Source organism: Protomyctophum parallelum (assembly GCF_964188405.1).
Source record: "Protomyctophum parallelum genome assembly, chromosome: 6".
In the NCBI taxonomy this organism is placed as follows: Eukaryota; Metazoa; Chordata; class Actinopteri; order Myctophiformes; family Myctophidae; genus Protomyctophum; species Protomyctophum parallelum.
This window is the reverse complement of record NC_139701.1, coordinates 36,166,493-36,191,901: the sequence shown is the minus strand read 5'-3', so window position 1 is coordinate 36,191,901 and position 25,409 is coordinate 36,166,493. Positions and strand designations below refer to the sequence as shown.

The following is a 25,409-nucleotide window of genomic DNA, read 5'->3' as shown; positions in this document are numbered from 1 at the left end:
TCAAATGCACAGGTACAAATACAATTAGCACGTATATTGTACAATATAACTTAAGGTCTCTGTTGCATGGAAACCTCAAATAAAAAATTAACAAAAGTAGCAGCTCTAGAAGCTCAAAACAGGTAGCTTAGGGCTGCGTTTCGAGCTTGTGGATCTGCTACTTTTGATGGTTTTGTGTGACACTGTAGTAGGATCACGTAGGGCGCTAATTTACGAAAAAACACAAAAAGTAAAAAATATAAGAAGACAGCTACGATAACATCATCCTACTGTGATTGATTCTGACCTCTGCCGTCGGTGGTGTACCCAGGTCCTAGCGGGCACATCCTCTTGTACTGCACGGTGCCAGGCAGTGGGCAGAGCTCGCACTGTGGCCCCCAGCCACGGCCTGTGTTACAGCAGCACTCTGACTTGGTGACGCTGTTTCTGTTGGTGGAGGACTGCTGGCACATGGTCTGCAGAACCTCAATGTAACAGAAGCCCTGGCGGTTGTCTGGAGAAGGAGGTGAGGACAAGAGGAGTAGGTAGAACAAGGTGTTTAGGATTGAGGGTGGAAGAGAAAGAGAGAATAAACAATTAACATTATGTAAATGTCAAGAAGAATCTGCACTGCAGCAATTATGTAACAAAGCAGAAGATGTATTGCACTTGATGTGCTTGTTGGTGACAAATGTGACATTTTGTTAACATTTCAAATGTGTTATCACTTACACCAAGCTGTTGCATGCATGCTGTTTGTGTTTGTGTTTGAGTGCAGTGTGTGTGTGTACCGTACCTATACAGTCAGTTCCAGTAGAGCTGGCTTCGAAGCCCTCATTACAATCACAGCGGTAGCTGCCCACTGTGTTGACACATCGCCCGTTCTTACAGATTCCTGGTTTGGCACGGCACTCGTTCAGGTCTGCCAGTCCACAGAGCACAGAACGACAGGAGGGACAGGGGAAAGGATGACAGGAGGGACAGGGGAAAGGATGATAGGAGGGACAGGGGAAAGGATGACAGGAGGGACAGGAGGGACAGGGGAAAGGATGACAGGAGGGACAGGGGAAAGGGTGACAGGAGGGACAGGGGAAAGGGTGACAGGAGGGACAGGGGAAAGGATGACAGGAGGGACAGGGGAAAGGATGACAGGAGGGACAGGGGAAAGGGTGACAGGAGGGACAGGGGAAAGGATGACAGGAGGGACAGGGGAAAGGATGACAGGAGGGACAGGAGAAAGGGTGACAGGAGGGACAGGGGAAAGGATGACAGGAGGGACAGGGGAAAGGGTGACAGGAGGGACAGGGGAAAGGGTGACAGGAGGGACAGGGGAAAGGATGACAGGAGGGACAGGGGAAAGGATGACAGGAGGGACAGGGGAAAGGGTGACAGGAGGGACAGGGGAAAGGATGACAGGAGGGACAGGGGAAAGGATGACAGGAGGGACAGGAGAAAGGGTGACAGGAGGGACAGGGGAAAGGATGACAGGAGGGACAGGGGAAAGGATGACAGGAGGGACAGGGGAAAGGGTGACAGGAGGGACAGGGGAAAGGATGACAGGAGGGACAGGGGAAAGGATGACAGGAGGGACAGGGGAAAGGATGACAGGAGGGACAGGGGAAAGGGTGATAGGAGGGACAGGGGAAAGGATGACAGGAGGGACAGGGGAAAGGATGACAGGAGGGACAGGATGACAGGAGGGACAGGGGAAAGGGTGACAGGAGGGACAGGGGAAAGGATGACAGGAGGGACAGGGGAAAGGATGACAGGAGGGACAGGAGGGACAGGGGAAAGGGTGACAGGAGGGACAGGGGAAAGGATGACAGGAGGGACAGGAGGGACAGGGGAAAGGATGACAGGAGGGACAGGAGGGACAGGGGAAAGGGTGACAGGAGGGACAGGGGAAAGGATGACAGGAGGGACAGGGGAAAGGATGACAGGAGGGACAGGGGAAAGGATGACAGGAGGGACAGGGGAAAGGATGACAGGAGGGACAGGGGAAAGGGTGACAAAGTCAGAGGACAGAACAACAGTATTTATTGGCATGGGCACTGAGGGGACTGTTATTTTGTTCCCCCCCCCCCCCCTTTTTTTAAATGCCCAATCCACATTTTCTTTTTAGACATTTTCATTTTATGATTGATAGAAGATAATGCTATTGGGAACTTTCCAACCTCATCATGAAAGCAAGTTACAGTTCTAAGTAACGAATATACATAAACCTGTAATATACCCCAAATAGAGCAACAAAAAAAAGAAGGAAAAGTTAAAAAATGATTCATCTTTTGGCTAATATTAATCTAGAGTAAATCTAGATGATTAGAAATACAAATGAGTATAAACTAATTATTAATTAATGAGTATGTTTGGTGGTGGATCCATGTTTTATTGTTGTACGTAACAGAACAACAACAGGAAAGCTAGGGCAGAGGGAAGGGGGGGGGCATGCGACAACCTGGTCTCGAACCGGAGACTTTGCAATTATATGGTCAGCTCTCTAGCCATTTCACTATGAAAACATCCAAAATATATAACTGGTATAGTTTGGTCGAATCTCCCCACTACATAGTACATATGTACAGTATGAGTGTCTCTTGGTCTGCATTACATACAGTATGAGTGTCTAAATGGGGAACCTCTTGGTCTGCATTAAAGGGTGTCACTCACCCATACATCCCTCTCCGTCGGGCCGGCGCTGCATGCCAGGAGGACAGATACACATGAAGGTACCGATCAGGTTCTTACAGGTCATGCCCTTGGATTCACAGTCATCCAGCCCCTCTGAGCACTCATCCTGGTCTGAAGAGAGAGAGAGAGAGATAGGTGTATAAATAGCAGCAATTAACTAAACTTTAGTTAATTAGACCCTCCAGAAAAATGCATTTATGTGATCGCATAATTTACCACATAATCAGCCAAATGGCGCAGATTATGCAGGCGTAAAAAAATAAGAGGGCGTATAATCGTGCAAACCTCCCACATATTTCGCAACTTCCCGCATATTTCACTGCATAAAATCACATAAGATCCTCCATATTTTACAACATTTCGCATATTTCGCATATTTCCCAACTTTTGGTATTTCTCAGCATATTTTGCCTGTAATTTCACAGCATGAAGGATTTTAAGCCGCATAATCAAGGATGTTTGACCACGTTTTTCTGGAGGGTCTAGTTACAGTAATGTCACCTCAATGACAATAACTACACAAATGCCTGTCAAAACTACTGACTGAGAGAGAAAAATGAGAGAGAAAGAAAGAGCGAGAGAGGGGGGAGCGGGTGGGAGGACAGCCTAATAAAGAGAGAGAGAGAGACATTAACCCATTTAGCACTGAGGCCGATTCTAAAAAAATATCTTCTAAATTCATATGTTTTCTGAAAACCCTATGTTTCTATGTCAGTGGTGCTCAACCTTTTTCATGTCAAGGACCCCCAGAATGTTCTGTATTTGGCCACGGACCCCCATCTGAAAATATGTTGTTCCAGGGACCACCCCAGAAACAAGAAGATCTGCTCCACATTTTACGATTTTTCAATAGCTAAAGTATAACATAATGCCTAAAACACCAAAAGGGGTACCCGTCCAGAATTGGTTAAGCTAAATGTTATTCCTGTGGAGAGAGACCATCTGGCATCGGCTCACCTCTGCACATACGATGATCGTCTCGCAGCACATAACCCCCGGGACACATACACTCGTAAGAGCCAAAGGTGTTGACACAACGGAACGCACACAGCAGAGGGTTCTGGGAGCACTCGTTGATGTCTACCGAGAGAGAGAGGGAGCATAAGGGAGGGAGAGGACACACGTTAGATCTGACATAAAGGGAGGGAGAGGACACACGTTAGATCTGACATAAAGGGAGGGAGAGGACACACGTTAGATCTGACATAAAGGGAGGGAGAGGACACACGTTAGATCTGACATAAAGGGAGGGAGAGGACACACGTTAGATCTGACATAAAGGGAGGGAGAGGACACACGTTAGATCTGACATAATGGCTTAGTGATGCATAAAAGTGAAAATTGTGTATGCATAAGACCGACCTTCGCACGTCATCATGGAGCCGGGTTCGAAGCCCTCGTGACAGGAACACTCAAAGCCTCCCACTACGTTGGTGCAGGTTCCATTTCCACACGGGTTCCCTATGGAGCACTCATCAGTATCTAGAGGGAGAGACAGTCACAAGGACATTAATCTATGGGTTCCCTACGGAGCACTCATCAGTATCTAGAGGGAGAGACAGTCACAAGGACATTAATCTATGGGTTCCCTATGGAGCACTCATCAGTATCTAGAGGGAGACAAACAAGGACATTAATCTATGGGTTCCCTATGGAGCACTCATCAGTATCTAGAGGGAGACAAACAAGGACATTAATCTATGGGTTCCCTATGGAGCACTCATCAGTATCTAGAGGGAGACAAACAAGGACATTAATCTATGGGTTCCCTATGGAGCACTCATCAGTATCTAGAGGGAGAGACAGTCACAAGGACATTAATCTATGGGTTCCCTATGGAGCACTCATCAGTATCTAGAGACAGAGACAGTCACAAGGACATTAATCTATGGTGTTGCCGTCTTCCTGAAGCTGTTGATAGCCTGTTAAAAATAATATTTTTGCAGATCAATTAATATCACGGTTAGTTTTGTGATTATTTAATTATTCCATTATGAATTTTATTCCGTAATTTAGACCATAAAATAATGGTAAAATAAAGTACAACATAAACCACACACTATTTGAACACCAACAGATAATTGCCCAGTTTACACAACTGTCAAAATCTATAATATTTTATAATATGGAAGAAAGTTGTAAATAGAACATTTCAGAAACCTTTACATGATAAATCACAAACAAAAAAGAATTCTGGGAAGTGAAATCAATTACTGAAAATGAATAAAAATCATTTCATCTCCACTATGGAGAAACGGTAGTGTATAGTGTACGGGAGAAGCCAAACATACCAACACAGTTGACTCCAGTGAAGTCCAGGTTGTATCCAAAGGGACACTCGCAGCGGAACGAGCCGTCCGTGTTGATACAGATGCCGTTCTGGCAGACGCCGGGGTTGTCCAGACACTCATTCATATCTACAGACACAGAGAAGGTATAAGAGCCATGAGTGACTGAGTCTAACTCCTGAGATACACATGACCTGCAACATTTACCCATCCACTGGATCATCTGGAAGATATCAGTTTAACAACTGGCAAGAAATGATGGAATGGAGGAAATTAAATTACCTTCACGGGCATCACCTGGTCCAGGCAGGTGTCCATGGCCATAGGGACACAGAGTATCAAAGGCAGCTAGACGGAGACAGACAACATACACAACGCCACAAGTTAGACCAAGACTAACTCAACAGGAAATTCTATCTAGTCTAAAAGGTTTGGCTGTGCTAGTTGGCCATTGTCACTGTCTACACCTATATGTTGTTTATTTGTAGACATTTTGTAGAACATACCTAGCATTTTATGGTTAATAATAATAATAAAACTTTATTTGTATAGCACCTTTCATGACATGAAATGCAGCTCAAAGTGCTTTACAGAACAATGGAGAATAAAAGAAAAGCAAGGCAACGACAGTAATACAATACAGTGAGGACATGAATAACAAAAACTAAAAAACTAAATAAAAAAAACAACAACTAAAAGATCAATTAAAAGCAATGTTGTAGAAGTGGGTCTTGAGCTGAGCTTTAAAAATGTCTACAGAGGCTGCCTGACGAAGGTACAGAGGGAGCTTGTTCCATGCCGTAGAAGCAAAAAGCTGCTTCCCTGTATTTTTTAGTTGACATTTTTTTAGGCAAAGCGAGCAGGCCAGCAGTGGAAGACCTTAGCGGACGGTTTGGGACATATTTAGGCAGGCAGTCATGTAGGTAGGAAGGTGCGAGACCATTGAGAGCTTTATAGACAAGTAAAATAATTTTAAAATCAATCCTGCCAGAACCTGTTAGACAGGTAGCACTACAATTCTCTGTTCCACTTGTTTAAAAGATGTTTGTGGCACTTAAGGGCAACCGCGTAAATAATTCTCTATGGATAAGAGCATATACTAAATTACTAAATTGTATCTGTGTGTGTGTGTGTGTGTGTGTGTGTGTGTGTGTGTGTGTCTGTGTGTGTGTGACTGTGAAACACTCACCCTCACTCTCTCGTGGACACAGCTCACAGGGGAGTCCCCAGCCCTCACCAGGCATCTTGCTACAGCAGCACTTAGCTTTCGTGGTGTTGAAGGCTTTGGGAACAGAGCACTTCCCAGCCTCAAACTTAGTAAAGCAGAAGCTCACTCTGGTGTCTGCAAGGGCACAGATAGGGTAAAAAGAAAATTGGTTTTCGTGACGTTTGAGACACATGAAGGACAATTCTGTCATATTTATCATTGGTGTACAAGAAAGTCTATTAAATATATCTAGTTCTGGAAGTCGCATCGCATGCAGCAGCTCAGACTCAGAGACACCATTTCTGCTGCCTACTGTTGACTGTAGTAGACAAACTTAATGGTTTGCACAGGTTGCCCTCACCGAAGCAACGGCGTCTGTTGTCAGAGAGCACAAAGCCGGGTTGGCAGATGCACTCGAAGCTCCCAGGTGTGTTGGTACACGTGCCAAACTGGCAGATGTTAGGCTCCACTTCACACTCGTTGATATCTGTACAGGGAGGGAGGGGTGGAGGTCAGCAGCAAGAACTGTAATTTACATATGTGAAGTGTGTGTGTGTGTGTGTGTGTGTGTGTGTGTGTGTGTGTGTGTGTGTGTGTGTGTGTGTGTGTGTGTGAGCGCGCACGTGTGTGTGTGTGTGTGTGTGTGTGTGTGTGTGTGTGTGACCAGATGGCAAGGTTAGTAATGTCTAAGATACCCTGGTGCTAATGTGTAGGAGCTGTTTGAACAGGTTCCTATGAGACTGTGTATTTTTGCCTGTGTGGGGGAGGTCTACCTGTACCTACCTATACATTGGTCATTCTGCACCTCGTATCCAGGTGGGCAGATGCAACGGAAGGAACCATCCAGGTTCTGGCAGGTTCCAGGAGAGCAGGTACCGGGCAGACTCACACACTCATTAATATCTGTGAACATCGGAGAATGTGAGAGTGAGACAGAGAAAGAGAGAGATAATGACAAATGTATACTTTGTCTACCAAAGTCCACCGATGAGTACCGGGTCACACCAACAGTAATGCATGCCGTATGAGTCAATGCGTCAAATACGTCATTGACTCAAGTCATGGCTCAAGTCATGGCTGACTTACCGACACAGTTCTTTCCATCAGGGGTGTTCTCATAGCCGTCGTGGCAGAAACACTGGAAGGAGCCCAGGGCGTTGATGCACTGTCCGTTCCTGCACACCTGGCCCTGCAGAGCGCTGCACTCGTCTATGTCTGGATGGAGAGAAGCAGCACAACCGTAAACAAACATAGTCAAAATATACCTAAATGAGATTTTTATCATTTTGTCAAAAACTAAAGCATTGCTGTGATGACAACAGAACAGTCAGTTATCAACTGGTCTAACATCTCAGAATCAAGAGTTTGTTTTTGTGCATACTGTAGTTCCCATCGTGTCGTTATTTAGTTTCTCCAAGAAAAACAAAGTTAAGGAGGGCGGGGGTGATTGGGGATAAGGAGATCAAGGCAGGAAAAGAAAGTACGTTTGAGCACTTTTACCACAAAAAGTACAGGTAAAGGTGTTTTCTTCTGTGTCATAGATATTGTACAAACCGTACAACCTGTACACCTGTGCCTACTAATGATTCATCTATGCCATGCTGTAGAATATGTCCTGCATAAAGTCCTATACTCTATGTTATTATGGTACTACTCAGTTCAGTCGGACCGGGTTTAACACTAGTTAAGCCATTCCGGGGCGGGAACCCCTTTTGGTGTTAGCATTATGTTATGCTTTAGCTATTGAAAAATAGCAGATCTACAAGCTCGTAGCGCGCCACCGAGTGGCGCGCTACGAGCTTGTAGGTCTGCTATTTTTGAAAAATCGAAGAACGACAGACATAGAAACAGAGCTTTTTCAGAAAACTGTCAGGATGTAGAAGACATTTTTAGAATCTGATCTCAGGTCAGAATGGGTTAAGCTCTCCCCGTGGGCCAATCGGAGGCATCTGAGCAGCCATCTGCTGGGTGAAACAGGTAAGGCACCCTTTCCCTTTCCCTTATATGATACAGCCGTAGGTCAGAGGTCATACGTACCCATGCAGTCGTTGTTGTGCGTGAGTTCGAAACCAGGGAAGCACAGACAGTTGTAGGATCCCACAGTGTTCTTACAGGTGCCGTTACCACAGGGCTGTCTGTCACACTCGTCAATGTCTGGAATACACACACACACACACACACACACACACACACACACACACACACACACACACACACACACACACACACACACACACACACACACACACACAGAACAATATGGTAATGGTTAGAATGAAATACAATGGTGAGATCATGAAAAACGTACATAGGCCTACAGTTGCATTTCATCGAAAAAAAGGTGGAGATCTAGTTTCAGACACCTGTGCAATCTCATTCTGTGAAGAATTCTTGTGGAAGAAAATTGAGATTCACATTTGAGCAAGAATGGTGCAGCACTACATAGCATAGTACTGTATGTTAATAATAATTGGACAGCATTCTTGTGCGGTATATTATACAATTTAAACTGTTTAAATGTTTTATGCTGTGTCATCTGTTTTTAATAGTAGGACTCCAGGGGATTCCAAATCGCTTCTAAGGACATCCGTAAACAATGGAGAAGTGTGTGCGTGTGTGCGTGCGTGCGTCTGTGTGTGTGTGTGTGTGTGTGTGTGTGTGTGTGTGTGTGAGTAAATTCCTTAATTATTGTACTGAAAATTTAATTAATCCATTTGTACACTCTCTGAGTTAAATGAACTCTGAGGATTTAACTATTATCAACATATTTTGCAGAATCAGGTGAAATACAGTTTTGTGCATTCATGCATGCGTGCGTGCCTGTGTGCGTGCGTGTGTGAGAGTGCGTGTGCGTGTGTGTTTTTAAGCATTGTTTTAGACTCACCCATGCACATGGTCTGATCAGCAGTGGCCTTGAAGCCATTGTGGCAGAGACAGCGGTAGCTGCCCTGGGTGTCAATACACTCTCCATGGCTGCAGACGTTGGGAATCTCCTGGCACTCATTACGGTCTGTGAGGGGAAAAGACAGACAGAGGAGACAATATCAGAACAAGTCAAAGTCGTACGATGTGTCACACACGTTACTGCAGTGAAATTTGTTCTCCGCATTTGACCCATCTCTTGGAGCGGTGAGCCGCAGCCAAGGAGTGGTGAGCTGCAGCTGTGCCGCGCTCGGGAATCATTTGATTAGTTGATTTGACCCCCCTATCCAACCCATCGATGCTGAGTGCCAAGCAGGGAGGCATTGGGTCCCATTTTCACAGTATGATCCGGCCAGGGATCCAACCCCGACCTCCCAGTTTCAGGGCTACCTTCTGTGTGAGTATACTTGATACTGTGTAATGAGTGCAAAGTGCAATACTAATTTCTGCACAGTAAAATCCTAGCAATGCTGGTAATGTAACTCTGAAAGCGTAAATGGACGCATAAATGAGCACACAGGATTTTACTGGGCAGTACAATTTATCCATAAACTATAATATTTATTTCATTCCGTCGAAGGCAAAGTCTAGCATAAAAACAGGAAACCAGTATGAATTAACAACTTTGCCCTGTTCAAGTCTCCTTCCTCAACCATGAAGACAATGTCGTCATCCATTTATCCTCCACAAGGGTAAATTGATAGTTCCCCTTACAGCACCGAAACAATAAACATCAATTGCCCTCCTCCTTGTGTCACATCTCAGATATTAGTCCCATCCGTTACAGACACCAGACTTACCCATGCAGGCCCCGCTGGGAGACAGTTTGAAGCCAGGCGAGCATTCGCAGCGATAGCTTCCTGGAATGTTGATACAGTTGGCGTTGCGCTGGCAGAGGTTGTCGCCACTGTTGCACTCGTCAATATCTGAGTAGGAGGGAAAATGGAGATATCAATCACAGACTCTATAAGTGTCTCATCAGAGCTGGGGTAGCTAACAGACTGGCGCCATTTTGGCTCCTGCTCAGTAGAACCGGTCACTGACTGCCACTGTGTGATTGAAGGCCCTGGAAGGCGACTGCAGGCGTACACAGCCAATATACTTGTCTTTACAAGAAGATAACTCATGTGGGAAAGGAGAGTATTAACTCCACTGAGCGGAGTGATTGTAAAACTGTCTTTCCAGTGAGTGAATGTCTCCGTCTGTGTGTGTGTGTGTGTGTGTGTGTGTGTGTGTGTGTGTGTGTGTGTGTGTGTGTATGTGTGTGTGTGTGTCTGTGCGTGCGTGCGTCTGTGTATGTGTGTGTGTGTGTGTGTGTGTGTGTGTGTGTGTGTGTGTGTGTGCGCGTGTGGGTGGGTGTGCATGCGTGCGTGCGTGCGTGCCTGTGCCTGTGCGTGTGCGAGTGAGTGCGTGCGTGCCTGCCTGCCTGCCTGTGTCTGCATGTTTGTCTGTGCATGCATTAGTGTGGAAATTGCACTAAAGTTGAAGTGTATGAGAAAAGTATGTCCACATAATGTTTGAAGCAGAGACCGGAGATGGTTTAATGGTTTGTATAAAGGAAAGGACACGCACGCACACACGCACACACACGAGAAGAGAGAAACTTACATAGGCTCAGTAGGAGAGGTAGACAGAAATGGGTGAAGTTATTTGCACTGTTCAAACAGTTCAATAACAAAATTATACATATTCAGTATCTTACCCTCGCAGATGAGCAGAATGTTGTTGTAGCTGAAACCCATTGGACACTCACAGCGGAAACTTCCAATCTGATTGATGCACACTCCGTTGGCACAAATACCTGGGATCTCTCTGCACTCGTCAATATCTGCAGGGTCACACATATCAAGAGGATATTACTCTAACTTTGTCTCACTATTTTGGGCATGACATCATAATAGCCAAGAATATTCAAAGATTATCAAAGAAATCAATGTGAAAAATAACTACATTTATTATTGAGCTATTGTATATACTGTAGCCTGGTACCCCAAAATGTTACTCACAACTACTTATTTAGATTTTATTTTTATTACAAACACAAGGATCGTAGGATCTGATTGTAAACGTTGATGCTTTGATGATCTTACCTATAGGTTTGCCAGTGTGTATGTCAATGATGAAGCCAGGAGCCTGGTTACCACATAGCAACTGGTACTCAGCTACGGTGTGCAGAGAGAGAAGAGTCAACACGTGAAATTAGGAACAAATGAAAGGAATGAAAACATTGAATGACTATGTTACTGTGTTGGTACTATCACTCTGCTATAAGTCCCCACTCTTTAGTTCAGGGTTTTTCAAACCGTTTCATGTCAGCAGCCCCCCAAATCCACTTTCCTTGTGTGTGTGTGTGTGTGTGTGTGTGTGTGTGTGTGTGCGTGCGTGCGTGCGTGCGTGCGTGCGTGCGTGCGTGTGTGCGTGCGTGTGTGTGTGTGTGTGTGTGTGTGTGGTAGGTGTTACTCACAGGTAGCAGGCGTGGGGCAGGCCTCACACGGTTTATTCCAGGCTTTGCCCACGTTGTAGGCACAGCAGCACATCTTCTTGGTCATGTTGAATGACAGCTCGTTCTCACACGTGTCATTGTAGTTACGGTAACACACGCTCTTCCTCATGTCTGTCACACAAACAGTTTTGGACATATGAGGTTTCCACCCAACATTATATGTATGTATGTATTTGTATATTGCCTTGTTCAGAGCAATACTGATATGAGGTCTGAAATGGTCACTTACCCATGCAGTTGTTTCCTCCATTGACCTGCATGTATTCAGGGGGACAGACGCAGGTGTAGTTGCCCAGTGTGTTGTAGCAGGTACCAGGGCCGCAGATTCCAATGTGGGTTGTGCACTCATCAATATCTACACAGGAAAATGGAAATATGCGATATGTGTGACGAAAGATGACAAAAGGGCAAACCTGACCCTGAGGCTAGTCTAGCACACAGAAAGCGTTATAAGGTTTCCATGAAATAAACGCTTGCGTCAATAAAGCCATCCACCTCTTCAGTTCTTACCCTCGCAGATACGTGTTTCTTCATTGAGGTAGTAGCCTGCTGGACACTCGCATTGGAAGCTGCCAAAGGTGTTGACACAGTTACCGCCCTGGCACAGGCCTGGAAGCTCCTGGCACTCATCGATATCTGGGGCACATAGACAGCATTGAATGAATATGGCTTATTTCCATCTATTCAGTTTAGACAATTACAAAACTTTTTTTTCATTTTTTTAAACACGATCGAAAAGTTATAGGCAGAAGCTTAAAGCTTATGTATGCCTATCCTCCTTACATAAGAACGTAGAACATGTACTGGGTCTACAAAACAATCAACATTTGGACGAAACATAAAAAACAAAGAATAAGACAACCACAAGAAAAAAGAACAAACAAAACACAGACAAAAGCATAAAGTTGAAACTTGGATCCCTAATCGTTCACTTAATCATTTCACATTAGCATTTTATTTAATTCTTCAGCGTACTGTATGGTATTTATCCAATAACGCCTGTTTAAGCCTTTTTTTTAATTTAATTAGATTTACACTTTGTTTTAAATTCTCGGACAAGCTATTCCACAGATATTTTCAGCAGTAAGATTGATTTGATAGCTAGTAGAAGCATACTGGAGATAGATATACAAAGATTGTGTTATTGTAATGTACTGCTGTGGAGAGTGAAACAAATGTACAGTTTGGAGGCGCGCAGGCTGAACGCAAATTGCCACTGTGCAATCAATAAACCGGCAGAGAAGATGGATAGTTTACCTTCCAGGATAACAGTTATAGGGTTGGGCCTGAATCCCTCTCCTCCAGGGCACAACGTCTTGTACTCCGCTACAAACAACACAGAAATATCCAGTCAGTGAATGTGACTTTAAACACGAATTTCAGTCTGGAGAAGAAACTATCACGTTTCACCAAAGTAAAACTATATAGTGGAATACCATCAATACATGTATCAGTCACTCAGTCACTCAGTCACTCAATCAACCAACTATCAATTAACAAACTATGGCGTACTGGAGTTGGGGGCGGGGCAGAGTTCACAGGGGTTTCCCCAGGCTCCGCCCAGGGAGCAGCAACAGGAGGCTCTGGTCACGCCCACTCCGATCTCTGCACTGCAGGAGATTCCTCCATCTCCTCGTGCCAGAGTGTCAAGGAAACAGTTGCCAACTCGGGTATCTGAGAAGGAGAGAGAAAAGGAGTTACACACTTGAACAGTATCAACACACAAGCTTTTTCCTTTCACCAGGCAGGACTGGGCAAGAGACTTTGATGACTGAAAGTTATTTTCCAACGGGTTTGCCTCATTTCACCCTTGCCTTAGATTTATGACACCACACTGTGGTGACCACAGCATTCAGATGTACTCACCCACACAGCCCACTCTGGTGGGGTTGAGCTCAAAGTCACCCGGACACTGGCACACATAGCTCCCCGGGGTGTTCATGCACAGCCCGTTAATGCAGTTCACTGGGTCTGCACACTCGTTGATGTCTGCAACACGTAATGACACACAGCAATTTAACAACGCACATTAACTAGACTTAATGAGTCCATATTCTGAGGTTAAAGAGAAAGGAACAAATGTGACATAATATAGGCTATATCATCAATTATTTACTGTACATGAATGATCTTGTTTATCCCACTGAGTGCTGAGTGTGCACTGTGCACATTAGGGTGATGTGTAGAGAGGTTAAGAGTTGAAGGAAATAAACTAAAGGCTAATGTAGATCATAATGGGGTACTTATTTATAAATGAAATGGTTGACATTTTGCAATATGAATGCATCATAACTAGCAGTGACACTAAAGGACTTACCTAAATACATTTACAAGCTGGTTCAAGTTGGTAAATATTTCAACAACGACAATCCAGTCCAGTCTGCTATTCAACATTTATTATTAACTAGTTAAAAGCTACGCTACTAACTCTGGGACATTTTATCACTGTTCAAAGTATGAGTGTTTCTAATAATATTATGCATATCAATGTCATTAAAAGTAAGTTTTAAGTTGTACTAACCAGTACAGTTTCCTCCACTTCGGTCCAGTTCGTAACCGTCATCACACACACAGCGGAACATTCCTGGAAGGTTCTGGCATGTTCCAAACACGCAGATGTTTTGGAAGTTACACTCATCGATGTCTACAGTAAAGGAGACAGTTAGCGAGAATATTAGTTACACCACTATGATGGGAAAGAGAGGAACGAGCAAAGAAGAAGCAATGGTGCAGAGCATACATGGGCAACATCACTTAATGTGGCCCTCAGGTTAATATCAGAATACTGATATATTATTGATTTGCTCATCAGTTTAGTATTACATTGTTATTTTCTTATGTGCAATGTATTTGTATTTAGTTCATAAAGTTAACATAACTATAATTAGAGGCATTTGAAAGGCATTTGAACTTTTCAGGATTTCAATAATAAAAAAGCAACCCCCCCCCCTCCCCCCCAAAAAACTGGATTTCAATTAAAATACCGGCAATAGCAAAAAATAGCGGATCTACAAGCTCTAAACATGTCACAGTAACATACACATTTCAGTATTTTGTTCTGTAAGATTAAGCCAGATGTTTACGATGCTGTTCCCACTCTATGAATAGCAGATCTACAACCTCACATGGATGTGATGTGTTGTGAGCAGGTTTTCTGAGAATAAATTACTGGAAGGATTATAGGTATCTGGAGAACACAGATTGCATCAGACATGATCAATAACATGGTGTCACAGTGTGTTTACTGTACCTTGGCAGGCCTTGCTGTCATCTGTAGGAGTGAAGCCCATCTCACACTCGCAGCGGTACCCCCCCGGAGCATTCAGACAATGGCCATTCTCACACAGGTTCACATTGTCTGCACACTCGTCCATATCTGAAATGGAATGTGCAGCGAGTGAATTCAGTGCATTTGATGAAAGATCTGTGCATGATGCTGTGAATTGTTAACAGCGTTTCAACACTGTTTGCAAGGACAGTGTTTGTCTCATACCTGAGCAGGAGTAACCATCTCCATTGAAGCCCTCTTTACAGGTACAGCGATAAGATCCAGGTGTGTTGACACAGTCTGCATTCAGGTTGCAGTTGTGGTCCTCTGCAGAGCACTCATCCTGGTCTACAGAGAGACAGAGACAGAAACAGAAACAGAAAGAGACAGAGAATGTCATAAAATGAGGGTCCCTTTGGCTCAGTTTTGACACACTAGTACTCTTCTGAGTTGAATTAATACTGAGGATTTTACTGTGTAGGGGTAGAATTCTTCACAATATTATACAGTATATGGACCTCAGTTAAATGAATAATGTGGAGATGCCCTGTACTTACCCACACACTTGATGCCATCTCCCACCCAGCCATCTCTACAGCGACACTTAAAGCTTCCGGGAATGTTGACACAGGCAGCGTGCATGTCACAGTTATGAGCCCCAATCTCACATTCATCAATATCTGAGGAGGGAATCAGACAATCACTGGATGAATAATTGGAAATGTTGCATTAATGCAATGGATCAGCACTTTTAGCGAACCTGTGTACGGTGCATAAATGTGTGTACACATAGAGATACAAGTAAATTGATATTTATACATTCATACAGCACAGTGCACACACATGTACATGGATAGTATTTAGAAATACGAAACATACACACAGCAGCTTCAAGCACCTCAATGTGTGCTATGGTTAATTTATATACTTTTTTATTTTTCTTACTATTATTTAGTATTTCTTGGTATTGTAATTCTCGCCGCTGCAATGGTGTGGAACCAAAACCAAAGAATGTTACTCTTGTGTGCTTGCATATAAGATGTAATAATAACAATGTTGAATATGGAATTTAAATGTAAATGTAATGGTTTGATATGAGTCAAGTTTAATGATCCTTAACATTGGGCTATACTGAAATAAGAGAATTGTTCAAATCACCAACGGAGCAGAGTATAAGCCATTCATAACATTGTACTTCATGTACTTCAGTTTTCCTTTGTTTAAGAGTTTTCCATAAATAAATAATCTTCAGACCCTGTACCGTATGCATGGGTGAACAGTTGGCAGAGATATGGGCACATCATGACCCTGTACCGTATGCATGGACGAACCCTCAGTTGGCAGAGATGTGGGCACATCATGGCCCAAAGCCCTCCATCACAAACCTGCCCTTGGTGTTTGACTTGTGTGTGTGCAGCTTGTACCTGTACAGCCCGTGGAGCCCTTCTTGACAAAGTATCCCAGCTGACAGTGGCAGATAAAGGAGCCCTTGGTGTTCTCGCAGTCACCGTGGAGACAGATGTTTGGGTTCAAGTCACACTCGTTCACATCTGATGGGACAGACACAGACATTATTATTCCATTGTTCTTGACCTTGGAGAACCGGACTAACGGAGAACAATTCTGACAGAGCAAGCCACTGCTCAATATATCATCATTGCTGTCGGGTGAAAACCTTGTATGTCCATTTGAAATAGAGACAGAGATACAAATGAAAATAAAGAAAATAAGGAAAAACTATGGGGAGAGTAAGACATCTCTACAGTCTTGCTTTTAATTGATCTTTTAATTTTTGTGTTATTTATGTCCTCAATGTATTGCATTACTGCTCTTGTTTATGCCTTGCTTTTATTTTATTTTTTCCTCCATTGCTCTGTAAAGCACTTTGAGCTGCATTTCATGAAAGGTGCTATACAAATAAAGTTTTATTATTATTATTATTATTATTGTGACTCCTGGGTAACGAAGCATTTTTCTCTCACCAATACAGGTCCTCATGTCCATGGAAGCCATGAAGCCATCATAACAGAGGCAGCGGTATTCTCCGGGGATGTTGGTGCACTGGCCTCCATCACAGATGTCTGGGCTCTCCTCGCACTCGTCGATATCTGATCAATAGACGGCAGGGATAGAACTGATTGCACTGCATGTTGTCACTGTTTATACTAGGCTACATATGTATGTCGGAGATATCTTCTGGATAGATTATGTGAATAATAATATGCTGTTCGTGAACATCCACATTCCCTGTGTTTCATTACCTGCACAGGTCCTGAGGTCAGGCATGAGAGCGTAGCCTTCGCTACAGCTGCACTCATAACTGCCGTCTGAGTTGGTACAGTGGGTGTCACAACCTCCGTTCATAATGGTACATTCATCAATATCTGCAATGAGAGGTCACACTTACATGGTTAGGTTCACTTCAAATTTAACTTAAATGTAACATCTTTACTCAAAGTCACGTGCGTCATACAATAAATAGAAAAGCAAAACAAAGTACGGTAGCCTATATAGCATAATACATTACTGCAGATTAGAACATTAAGTACGTGGGTTAGGGGGTGACTGAGGTATTGAATAGATCGACGCGCAACAGGTGTGCAGTCAGTCACACCCAGTGAATCGTTCTCCCCTAACCCTTTAACCCATTTTGGGCGGTAACCCATTTTGGTGTTAGCATAACGTTATGCTTTAGCTATTTAAAAATAGCAGATCTACAAGCTCATAGCGCGCCACCGAGTGGCGCGCTACGAGCTTGTAGGTCTGCTATTTTTGAAAAATCGAAGAACGACTGACATAGAAACAGCTTTTTCAGAAAACTGTCATTTTCAAACAGACATTTTTAGAATCTGATCTCAGGTCAGAATGGGTCAAAGTAATGTTTAGAGTATGCAGACTTCCACTCACCAACACAGCCCTGGCGGTCCGGCGTGGCCTGGTAACCCGTGTCACACGAGCACTGGTAGGTTCCCACCACGTTGACGCAGTGGCCATATTTACACAGGTTGGCACTCAGCTGACACTCGTTCACATCTGCACCAACAGACAAACCATCAGAACGGCCATTCGGGAAGTACAGTATACATTATGCCATGTGTGGTGTACTGTACAACTGGTTCGGAAATATATGGTTGCTTTCAATTACTTGATAATAAATATTATTATCATTGCTGGTCCCAAGACGCAGAGAAAATACCATATACAATTTCTCAGTTGTTGACAGCAGTGGTAGTTTTTCAACCGGATTGCCATATAATAATAATTGTTGTTATTATTATAACAGTTGTTGTTCAGTTGTTGTACATTTGCCAAGTACATGTCCACATACAGTACCTGGAATATGTCCTCTGCATTTACCCATCCTACAGGAACTATTAGGAGCTTGTGGTTGCAATTAATGCAGTGGTTAGGATCAGTCTTTTAACTCAAGGACACCTCGACACTCAGCCTGGGGGGGCGATGGAACCGGGGACCTTCCGATTCCCAGACGTCCGCTCTACCTCCTGAGCCACACGCTACCCATATGAGCTAAGGATGATGTATTGCACCTGTGTGTGTGTGTGTGTGTGTGTGTGTGTGTGTGTGTGTGTGTGTGTGTGTGTGTGTGTGTGTGCGCGCGCGCGTGTGAGTGTGAATGTGTGTGTCTGTGTTTTATTGTACTTTTACTAGTGATGTATGACACCCACCTTCACAAACGGAACCATCAGTGCTGAGTGCGTGTCCAGGGGGACATTCACAGTCGTAACTCCCGTCATTATTCAGGCATGTTCCTCCACGACACAACAGGGGGTTCCTCTCACACTCATCAATGTCTGCCAGGATACAGGAAGAGAGGGATGACCCAAATGACCCAAAGACAGAAGAGAAAGAATAGAATGGAGGAAAGAAGGGGGGGGGGTACAGTACGGAGACATTTAGGCAATCCTTTGGACTGTGATTGGACAGTTCTGTGTTTTTGTGCACATGGATGATCCTGTTCAAGTGTCTGTGTCCGTGTGCATGTGAGTGACGGTGTGAGTGAATGTAAGAGATTGTGGGTGCCATTTTGAAGATCCGTTTTACAATGGGGTAATACATAAATTGCCCTCGCTCTGCGCACAATCGTATTATGAAAGGCATATCGGCCCATGTTGAACGCACACACATATGGCATACGGCGTTCCTGAATATATTAGCATTGTTTGTGTGTCCATATGTTAATTATTTTCGCTTTGCGCAATTTGCTATTAAGCCCCTTGATCTAAAAACACTCAGCGCATAACGATTAGACGTGGGTCTGACCACCTCATAAACGCAAAAAGCACTGTTTGATTTTACACTTGAGCGGCTCTGGGAGGCTGCTGGAGTGTTGCCATGTCTGTTTATTATAAGCGGCTTCTTTTTCTGTAAAGTTGCTTGTAAATATTGGTAGTTGTAGCCTACTAGTTGTGGTTGCTTTTCTTGTTTCTAAAGTGGTTATTTGGGCTTTTCTCCTAATGTTGTTTAAACCAGTGATCCTCACACAGCACATTCCCATGTCAAGGATCATGTCATGTCTTCTATGGTGCCAGCCTGAAGAAATGTAATACCACGATCCCCAAAGTGCGCTTTCCGTATGTGACATCAGCTGACTGGTAAAGAGAATAGTACGGACATGTTGATTGGGTACGTCTCAAACACACCCATGACTAATTCAAGGCCGTTTTGCGCAATCCACGGGGTGTCGAAAGCGCTTCTTAACATGCCCAAAATTGCAATATGACATACAACACGCCCCCAGCTCATAAAACTGTAATATTATATGTCATATTATATGAATTGCTTAATGGAGCCCTGTGTGTTCCTGTGTGTGTATGTGTGTATGTGCGTGCGTGAAGTTGCATCAGTGCACGTGTCCTGCCAACTCACCCATGCAGTTCTTCATCATCATGAAACCGCTCTCATAGCCCTCGAAGCACTCGCACTCAAAGCTTCCAGGTGTGTTGACACAGGTACCATGTCCGCACAGGTCCGGGGAGATACGACACTCATCGATGTCTGGTGAACACAGGAAACACAATGCATCATTACACGGTTTACACCGCTATGTCAAAATATAGAAATAGAGGGGACTTGAACTGAATTCAGCAGTCAAGCATGGAATCTAAGGAGTTCTTATTTGTGTTATTTCCCCTCTGTCAGTCCATACCTGTGCAGTTCCTCTCCTCTGCAGTGAGAGCGAAGCCGTTATAGCAGCGGCACTTGAAGCTGCCGATGGTGTTCCGGCAGGTTCCGTGACTGCACAGGCCGTTGAACACCTTACACTCGTTCACATCTAAGAGAAGGATGTTACCAATAAGCTCAAAATATTATATACTGTACAGTACACAGTGACACACAGCACAAACACAACACCTAGAATACTTTACACTCTTAGCATCTGGAGGACATGAAAATGATGGATTGGTGTTTTAATGTTTAATCTAACGTGTTTAATAAGTACACATAATGCTCAGACGGATGAGTAACGCTAATGCCTCTTGCCTTTGTAGAAGGGTCGGCCAGTCAGTATGTCCCCTCGGTTGGCGAAGCCGGGTCCTCGGGGACAGATGGCCCTGTACTCTGCTGTGTCTGGTTTGGGACACTCCTCACAGTCGATGCCCCACGCAGCGCCCACGGAACAGCAGCACATGTCCACGCGGTAGCGGCCTGGCAGAGGCGCGCCACATTCATCCTCATGCCACTTCATGAAGCACTGCTCGCTACGCACATCTAGTGAGGAAGAGGTCAGGGGGTAAGATGTATGACAGTATGAAAGTAAGTACATGAATAATTTAGTCTAAAAATTAGTCATTTGAGTTATATACTGTATAGACATATTAGTGTTAATTTATCCCTTTATAACTCTGTGAGTAAAATGAACACTCCTTATAGATCCTTATCCATATAGATTTATAGGTACAGTATATCATAATGTACTGAGATGATATGGAAGTTGTCTCTTTACCATTGTTGCCAAGACAAATACATTTGTGATTAAACGTATTACACAGATTATTTTTATGTTTGTCTAGCATGAGCTCAGGTTGTGTCCTCTACTTGCCTACACAGGTGCGTCCGCTGCCGTCCAAGGTGAGGCCCTCAGCACACTCACAGCGGAAGGAGCCCTGGGAGTTCACACAGCGGCCATTGGTACACACTCCGGGGAACACCTCACACTCATTAATATCTACAGGGCGGAGGACATTTGTTAGGTGACACGGTGACATGGTGACACTGTAACACACATGCACGCACGCACGCACGCACGCACGCACGCACGCACGCACGCACGCACGCACGCACGCACACACACACACACACACACACATGATTGTACACACAGCTAATGTCTACTTGGAGAACGCTGAAGGATATTATAAGGACAAAAGAAACAAATATGAATTAATGGGCCTTGGCATTGGGTGTATAGTACACCACAGGGATGTATGGGTCTGTCACGGCTGATTGCACCGCTTGTGTGCTCTCATGTCACAACTTACCTTCACAGATGAGACCTTTCATACGAGCGAATCCCCGGGAGCAGGCCGTGTCTGGGGAGAGACAGAAAGAGAAACCTATGTTGATTAATGTGTCTGTACTGCCTTTATGGAGGTTGCTGCGTTTAGTGTGTACATACAGTAAGTAGTGTGCATGTTGTGCAATTTTTATGAGACCAAGCACTGACCGATCTCGCAGCGTTCACAGGGGCTGCCCCAGGCGGCTCCCAGTGTGGAGCAACACTCAGACTTCAGCGTGGCTCCGTTGATATTGACCTCACAACGGCCATCTTGGATGTTGAGCCAGCAAGTACCCTTCATGCTGTCTGTAGAGGGCAAACAGAGGGCGGCAAGGAGAGGTAGATTAGGCAGGGAGAGATCGAGGAGAAAGGGAGATGGATAGGACGCGGGAAAGGTAGAGGATTTTACCACATAACAACATAGCGCCCACTATGCAAACCTTCCATGGCACAATAATGATCGGGTTGTGGCGGTTGGGATGAGTAACGGCCACGCATCACTGAGTTTAATCCCGTGCTATTGGGTAATAAATGGACTGAGTAAGTGTATAGTCATAACACTGACACCATTTCTCCTAAACCACAGGCCCACCCAGAGAACAAGACCGCAATTTACTCTCCATTTTTTCCCACCTCCTGAGTGATGAGCTTCTAAAATAAAAACAGAATTGAGCAAAACCAGAGGGATGTCTTGGCCTCCGAAAGCAGCCAACTCATACATTACTGTATGTATTAAGTATTTATTCACTGAGTCATACGCCATTCCAGTTACAATAACATCTGCATTCTATATTAGCATTTAGCTGTCTCTCTGAATGGTTCCCCAAAACTGACAAGACTCCAACGAAAGTTACATTTTTGTAGTCTCCAGAGTCAGACAAAAGAAGGAGAAAAACAATCCTTAAGCTAATTTATACTGCATGTCATTTTCAATCTTTGGTTTGAACTTTGAATCTTCTGTGTAAAGTAAAACAATGCTTGTGTTATTCAAGGCTGTGTGCATGCATGTATCCCTAATAAATCATCCTTGCACATCAGCGTGCCTAACATCTGACGACACCAATGTCCCCGGATGGCTTCTCTAAAGCTCAGGGGTTTATTTACAAGCTGAAGAATGAACTTTGATTAGAATGGTCATTGAATTAGACTAAAACAACATCTGCCACAGGTCTGTCACGTATTCCCTCCAGCGGCCACCTCCAGCCCAGGAAAACTACTCTTTGGGACCACGCAGTGCTGTTTTCTTTGCTGAATTTGGTGTCAGGTCTTACCCACGCAGATGGTGTTGGTGGAGTCCAGCTTGCTACCGTGGGAACACTCGCAGTTGAAGGACCCGGCCACGTTGCGGCACACTCCGTTGACACAGGGGCTTGACTCACATTCATTGACATCTGTAATGTAAACGCATACCATAGTTCAGGGCCGGCAAGACAGAAACAGGGGTTGGAGGTTAAATGGGGCCATCCTCATCGTCATTTGTCAGTTAGAAAGACAGTAACGTTCTTTATCCTTGAGCCAAATGTTCACTGGATATACACTAGAGCACATCTGGTAGTAATGATAACTCAAACAGTGACCTTCACAGTTGGCAAAACATATGTGCATGGCTGGCGGCCCACGTGCCTGTAAGCACGTGCCAGGGTGTGTGTGTGTGTGTGTGTGTGTGTGTGTAATGCTCACCTTCACACGTCTCTGAGTCGGGTTTGAAAACAAAGCCGTTGGGACAGGAGCAGGTATAGGAGCCCGGAATGTTCCTGCAATAGCCGTTGTCACACAGCAGATGGTTCACCAAACACTCATTGATGTCTGCAGAACGGGGAAGGAGAAAGAAAGAAGGCTTTAATTATGGCCCTTTGTTTGCTTCATTACACGTCACACGAATGAAATGTCTTTGTAGTATGAAGGGAAGGACGTTTATAGAAATCCATGTAACACTTGGGCCTATACTTTGAGGGTGGTAAAATGGTCGTGCTAAGCCGATAACTATTTAGCACATTGTTTCCTCAGGATTTCCCTGCAGGGTGCTGACAAAATATCCCATCAGTGTTAAGATTCCAAAGTGATTTTGATTTTTGATGTACTGGAGGTTGGGGCCGCTATACGTGGCCCTCACACTTACATTGTACCACCGATCCGACTTATATGTCGGAGTGATAGTGGAGGGTGGCGAGGCTTTGTTAGAGACTGAGTACCCATTGTACCTGTCTGTCTGTGTCCCTTTTGTGCCAATATGGAGATGTCTTTCTTTGTACCTGATGTGGTTGTATCAACAATATCGCAGCCACGGCAAACAAATACTTTCCAAGTACATTCCTCTATCCCTTTAATTGAAAAACCATGCAGACTGGGTAAGGTGCTCAGACGGAGTTGGTCAAATACACTTTAATAAAAGCTAGTGTTCCTTGTGGTGGTTTGTTCCTTTTCTTTAGTCAGACCTTTTTAGTCCTTGTACTGATTCCATTGCTCCATTTCTAGCTCATTCACCAGTTGTGCTGCCGAAAACATTAACTGCCCTCATACTACAGACCTCAGTGATTGTGCTGTGTTTCACCTATGATCACGCTGCTACATTTATTTAAAATATGAACCATTAACATAGCAAGAAGATGAAAAACAAAACAAAACAAAACACATTCTCATTTAGAACACTTTAGAACGCTGAACATTCCCTGGCTGACTCACCTTCACAGTTCTTGCCACTGGAGTCAGACTCGTAACCAAAGTTACAGTTGCAGCGGTAGCTTCCTCTCAGGTTTTCACACACACCGTTTTGACAGATATCGGGGTCCAAGCCACATTCATTGATATCTGACGGGAAATTGGTAAAAGAAAATAAATATTCAAATAATTCAATCATTATGAAATGTGAGTAAAATACAATATACATTATGGCAACATTGTGGCCACATTCACCAGACTGTACAGAGAAATGTTCCTCACCTCTGCCGTCAGCTGTGATACCGATGCCACTGCTACACACCGCCTGGAACTCAGCTATAAGGATAAAGACACTATTATAATAGCATAAATGTGCTTAATTTTATTACCTACGAGTTATAATGTAGAATACATCATTAACCCCTTTTGGTGTTAGCATTACGTTATGCTTTAGCTATTTAAAAATAGCAGATCTACAAGCTTGTAGCGCGCCACTCGGTGGCGCGCTATGAGCTATTTTTGAAAAATCGACATGAAACATAGTTATTACCTGAGTTTCGGGCAGGGCACGGGTGACAAGGCTCTCCGAACCCATGTTCAGGATTGGCACAGCAACACTCAGACTTTGTCACTGCACCAGGGAACGGCCGTGAACACGTGCCCATCTTTATAGCGCCGTAGCAGGTGGTCCTCATGTGCGTGTCTACACACACGCGCCCGTCCACATCGATGGCCAGGCCCGGTGGGCACTCGCAGCGGAACGAGCCCTCGGAGTTGAGACAGCGTCCATTCATACAGATGCCAGGTGTCAGGCACTCGTCAATGTCTGGCAATGAGAGAATAAAGAAATTGAGCATTTCTTTGCTTTATTTTAGATGGAGGAGAGTGCAGGAGAGAGAAAGAAAGGTTTTAACTGTTTCAAACAATCCCAAGTCTGTCTGCACTCTATTCAAGTATCATATTTTTCCAGTAGCCCATGAGTCAATGTCAACATCCATACCAGTGCAGTAACGTCCGTTGGGTGCCAGGGCAAAGCCAGGCTTACAGATACACTTGAAGCTGCCGTCCTCGTTGATGCACATTCCGTTGAGACACATGTTGGTAGTGGCACACTCATCGTGGTCTAGACAGACACCGCAAAGAAATTAAACGTCTTTTAACCACCTGGGCATGTCAAAAATAATCTGTGAAACTGGGAATATAGCAGATCTACAAGCTCACAGCAACACACTGCGAGCTTGTAGATCTGCCCATAGATCCAGAATATTTTATTGATCTTCTCATGTAGATTCCTCACCAATGCAGTTCTTCCCGTCAGGAGTGATCTCAAAGCCAGCATTGCAGATACACTGGAAGCTTCCCTCAGTGTTGACGCAGCG

The 25,409-nt window shown here is 44.3% G+C and overlaps 1 protein-coding gene across 1 annotated transcript in view; it reads right to left on the bottom strand.

Annotated features, from left to right (window-relative positions):
• fbn2b (fibrillin 2b) overlaps positions 1–25,409 on the bottom strand; it is an 89,026-nt gene that overhangs the window by 8,434 nt on the left and 55,183 nt on the right. The window contains exons 14-57 of the mRNA XM_083767834.1: positions 25,328–25,409; positions 25,031–25,153; positions 24,581–24,856; positions 24,313–24,366; positions 24,055–24,180; positions 23,053–23,178; positions 22,644–22,763; positions 21,541–21,678; positions 21,356–21,406; positions 20,917–21,042; positions 20,358–20,585; positions 20,023–20,148; positions 19,743–19,871; positions 18,542–18,667; positions 17,763–17,888; positions 17,117–17,239; positions 16,838–16,963; positions 16,280–16,405; positions 15,413–15,535; positions 15,081–15,203; positions 14,838–14,963; positions 14,109–14,231; positions 13,454–13,576; positions 13,100–13,261; positions 12,845–12,913; positions 12,098–12,223; positions 11,817–11,942; positions 11,549–11,698; positions 11,175–11,246; positions 10,787–10,912; positions 9,885–10,010; positions 9,047–9,172; positions 8,200–8,316; positions 7,249–7,377; positions 6,946–7,065; positions 6,524–6,649; positions 6,145–6,297; positions 5,238–5,303; positions 4,959–5,084; positions 4,030–4,149; positions 3,625–3,747; positions 2,647–2,778; positions 776–901; positions 287–493 (exon numbers count right to left, since the gene is read on the bottom strand). The exon at positions 25,328–25,409 is cut by the window's right edge and continues 44 nt beyond it. Of these exons, the coding sequence (XP_083623960.1) occupies positions 287–493; positions 776–901; positions 2,647–2,778; positions 3,625–3,747; positions 4,030–4,149; positions 4,959–5,084; positions 5,238–5,303; positions 6,145–6,297; positions 6,524–6,649; positions 6,946–7,065; positions 7,249–7,377; positions 8,200–8,316; positions 9,047–9,172; positions 9,885–10,010; positions 10,787–10,912; positions 11,175–11,246; positions 11,549–11,698; positions 11,817–11,942; positions 12,098–12,223; positions 12,845–12,913; positions 13,100–13,261; positions 13,454–13,576; positions 14,109–14,231; positions 14,838–14,963; positions 15,081–15,203; positions 15,413–15,535; positions 16,280–16,405; positions 16,838–16,963; positions 17,117–17,239; positions 17,763–17,888; positions 18,542–18,667; positions 19,743–19,871; positions 20,023–20,148; positions 20,358–20,585; positions 20,917–21,042; positions 21,356–21,406; positions 21,541–21,678; positions 22,644–22,763; positions 23,053–23,178; positions 24,055–24,180; positions 24,313–24,366; positions 24,581–24,856; positions 25,031–25,153; positions 25,328–25,409 (5,578 nt within the window). The remainder of the gene's footprint in view (positions 1–286; positions 494–775; positions 902–2,646; positions 2,779–3,624; positions 3,748–4,029; positions 4,150–4,958; positions 5,085–5,237; positions 5,304–6,144; positions 6,298–6,523; positions 6,650–6,945; positions 7,066–7,248; positions 7,378–8,199; positions 8,317–9,046; positions 9,173–9,884; positions 10,011–10,786; positions 10,913–11,174; positions 11,247–11,548; positions 11,699–11,816; positions 11,943–12,097; positions 12,224–12,844; positions 12,914–13,099; positions 13,262–13,453; positions 13,577–14,108; positions 14,232–14,837; positions 14,964–15,080; positions 15,204–15,412; positions 15,536–16,279; positions 16,406–16,837; positions 16,964–17,116; positions 17,240–17,762; positions 17,889–18,541; positions 18,668–19,742; positions 19,872–20,022; positions 20,149–20,357; positions 20,586–20,916; positions 21,043–21,355; positions 21,407–21,540; positions 21,679–22,643; positions 22,764–23,052; positions 23,179–24,054; positions 24,181–24,312; positions 24,367–24,580; positions 24,857–25,030; positions 25,154–25,327) is intronic.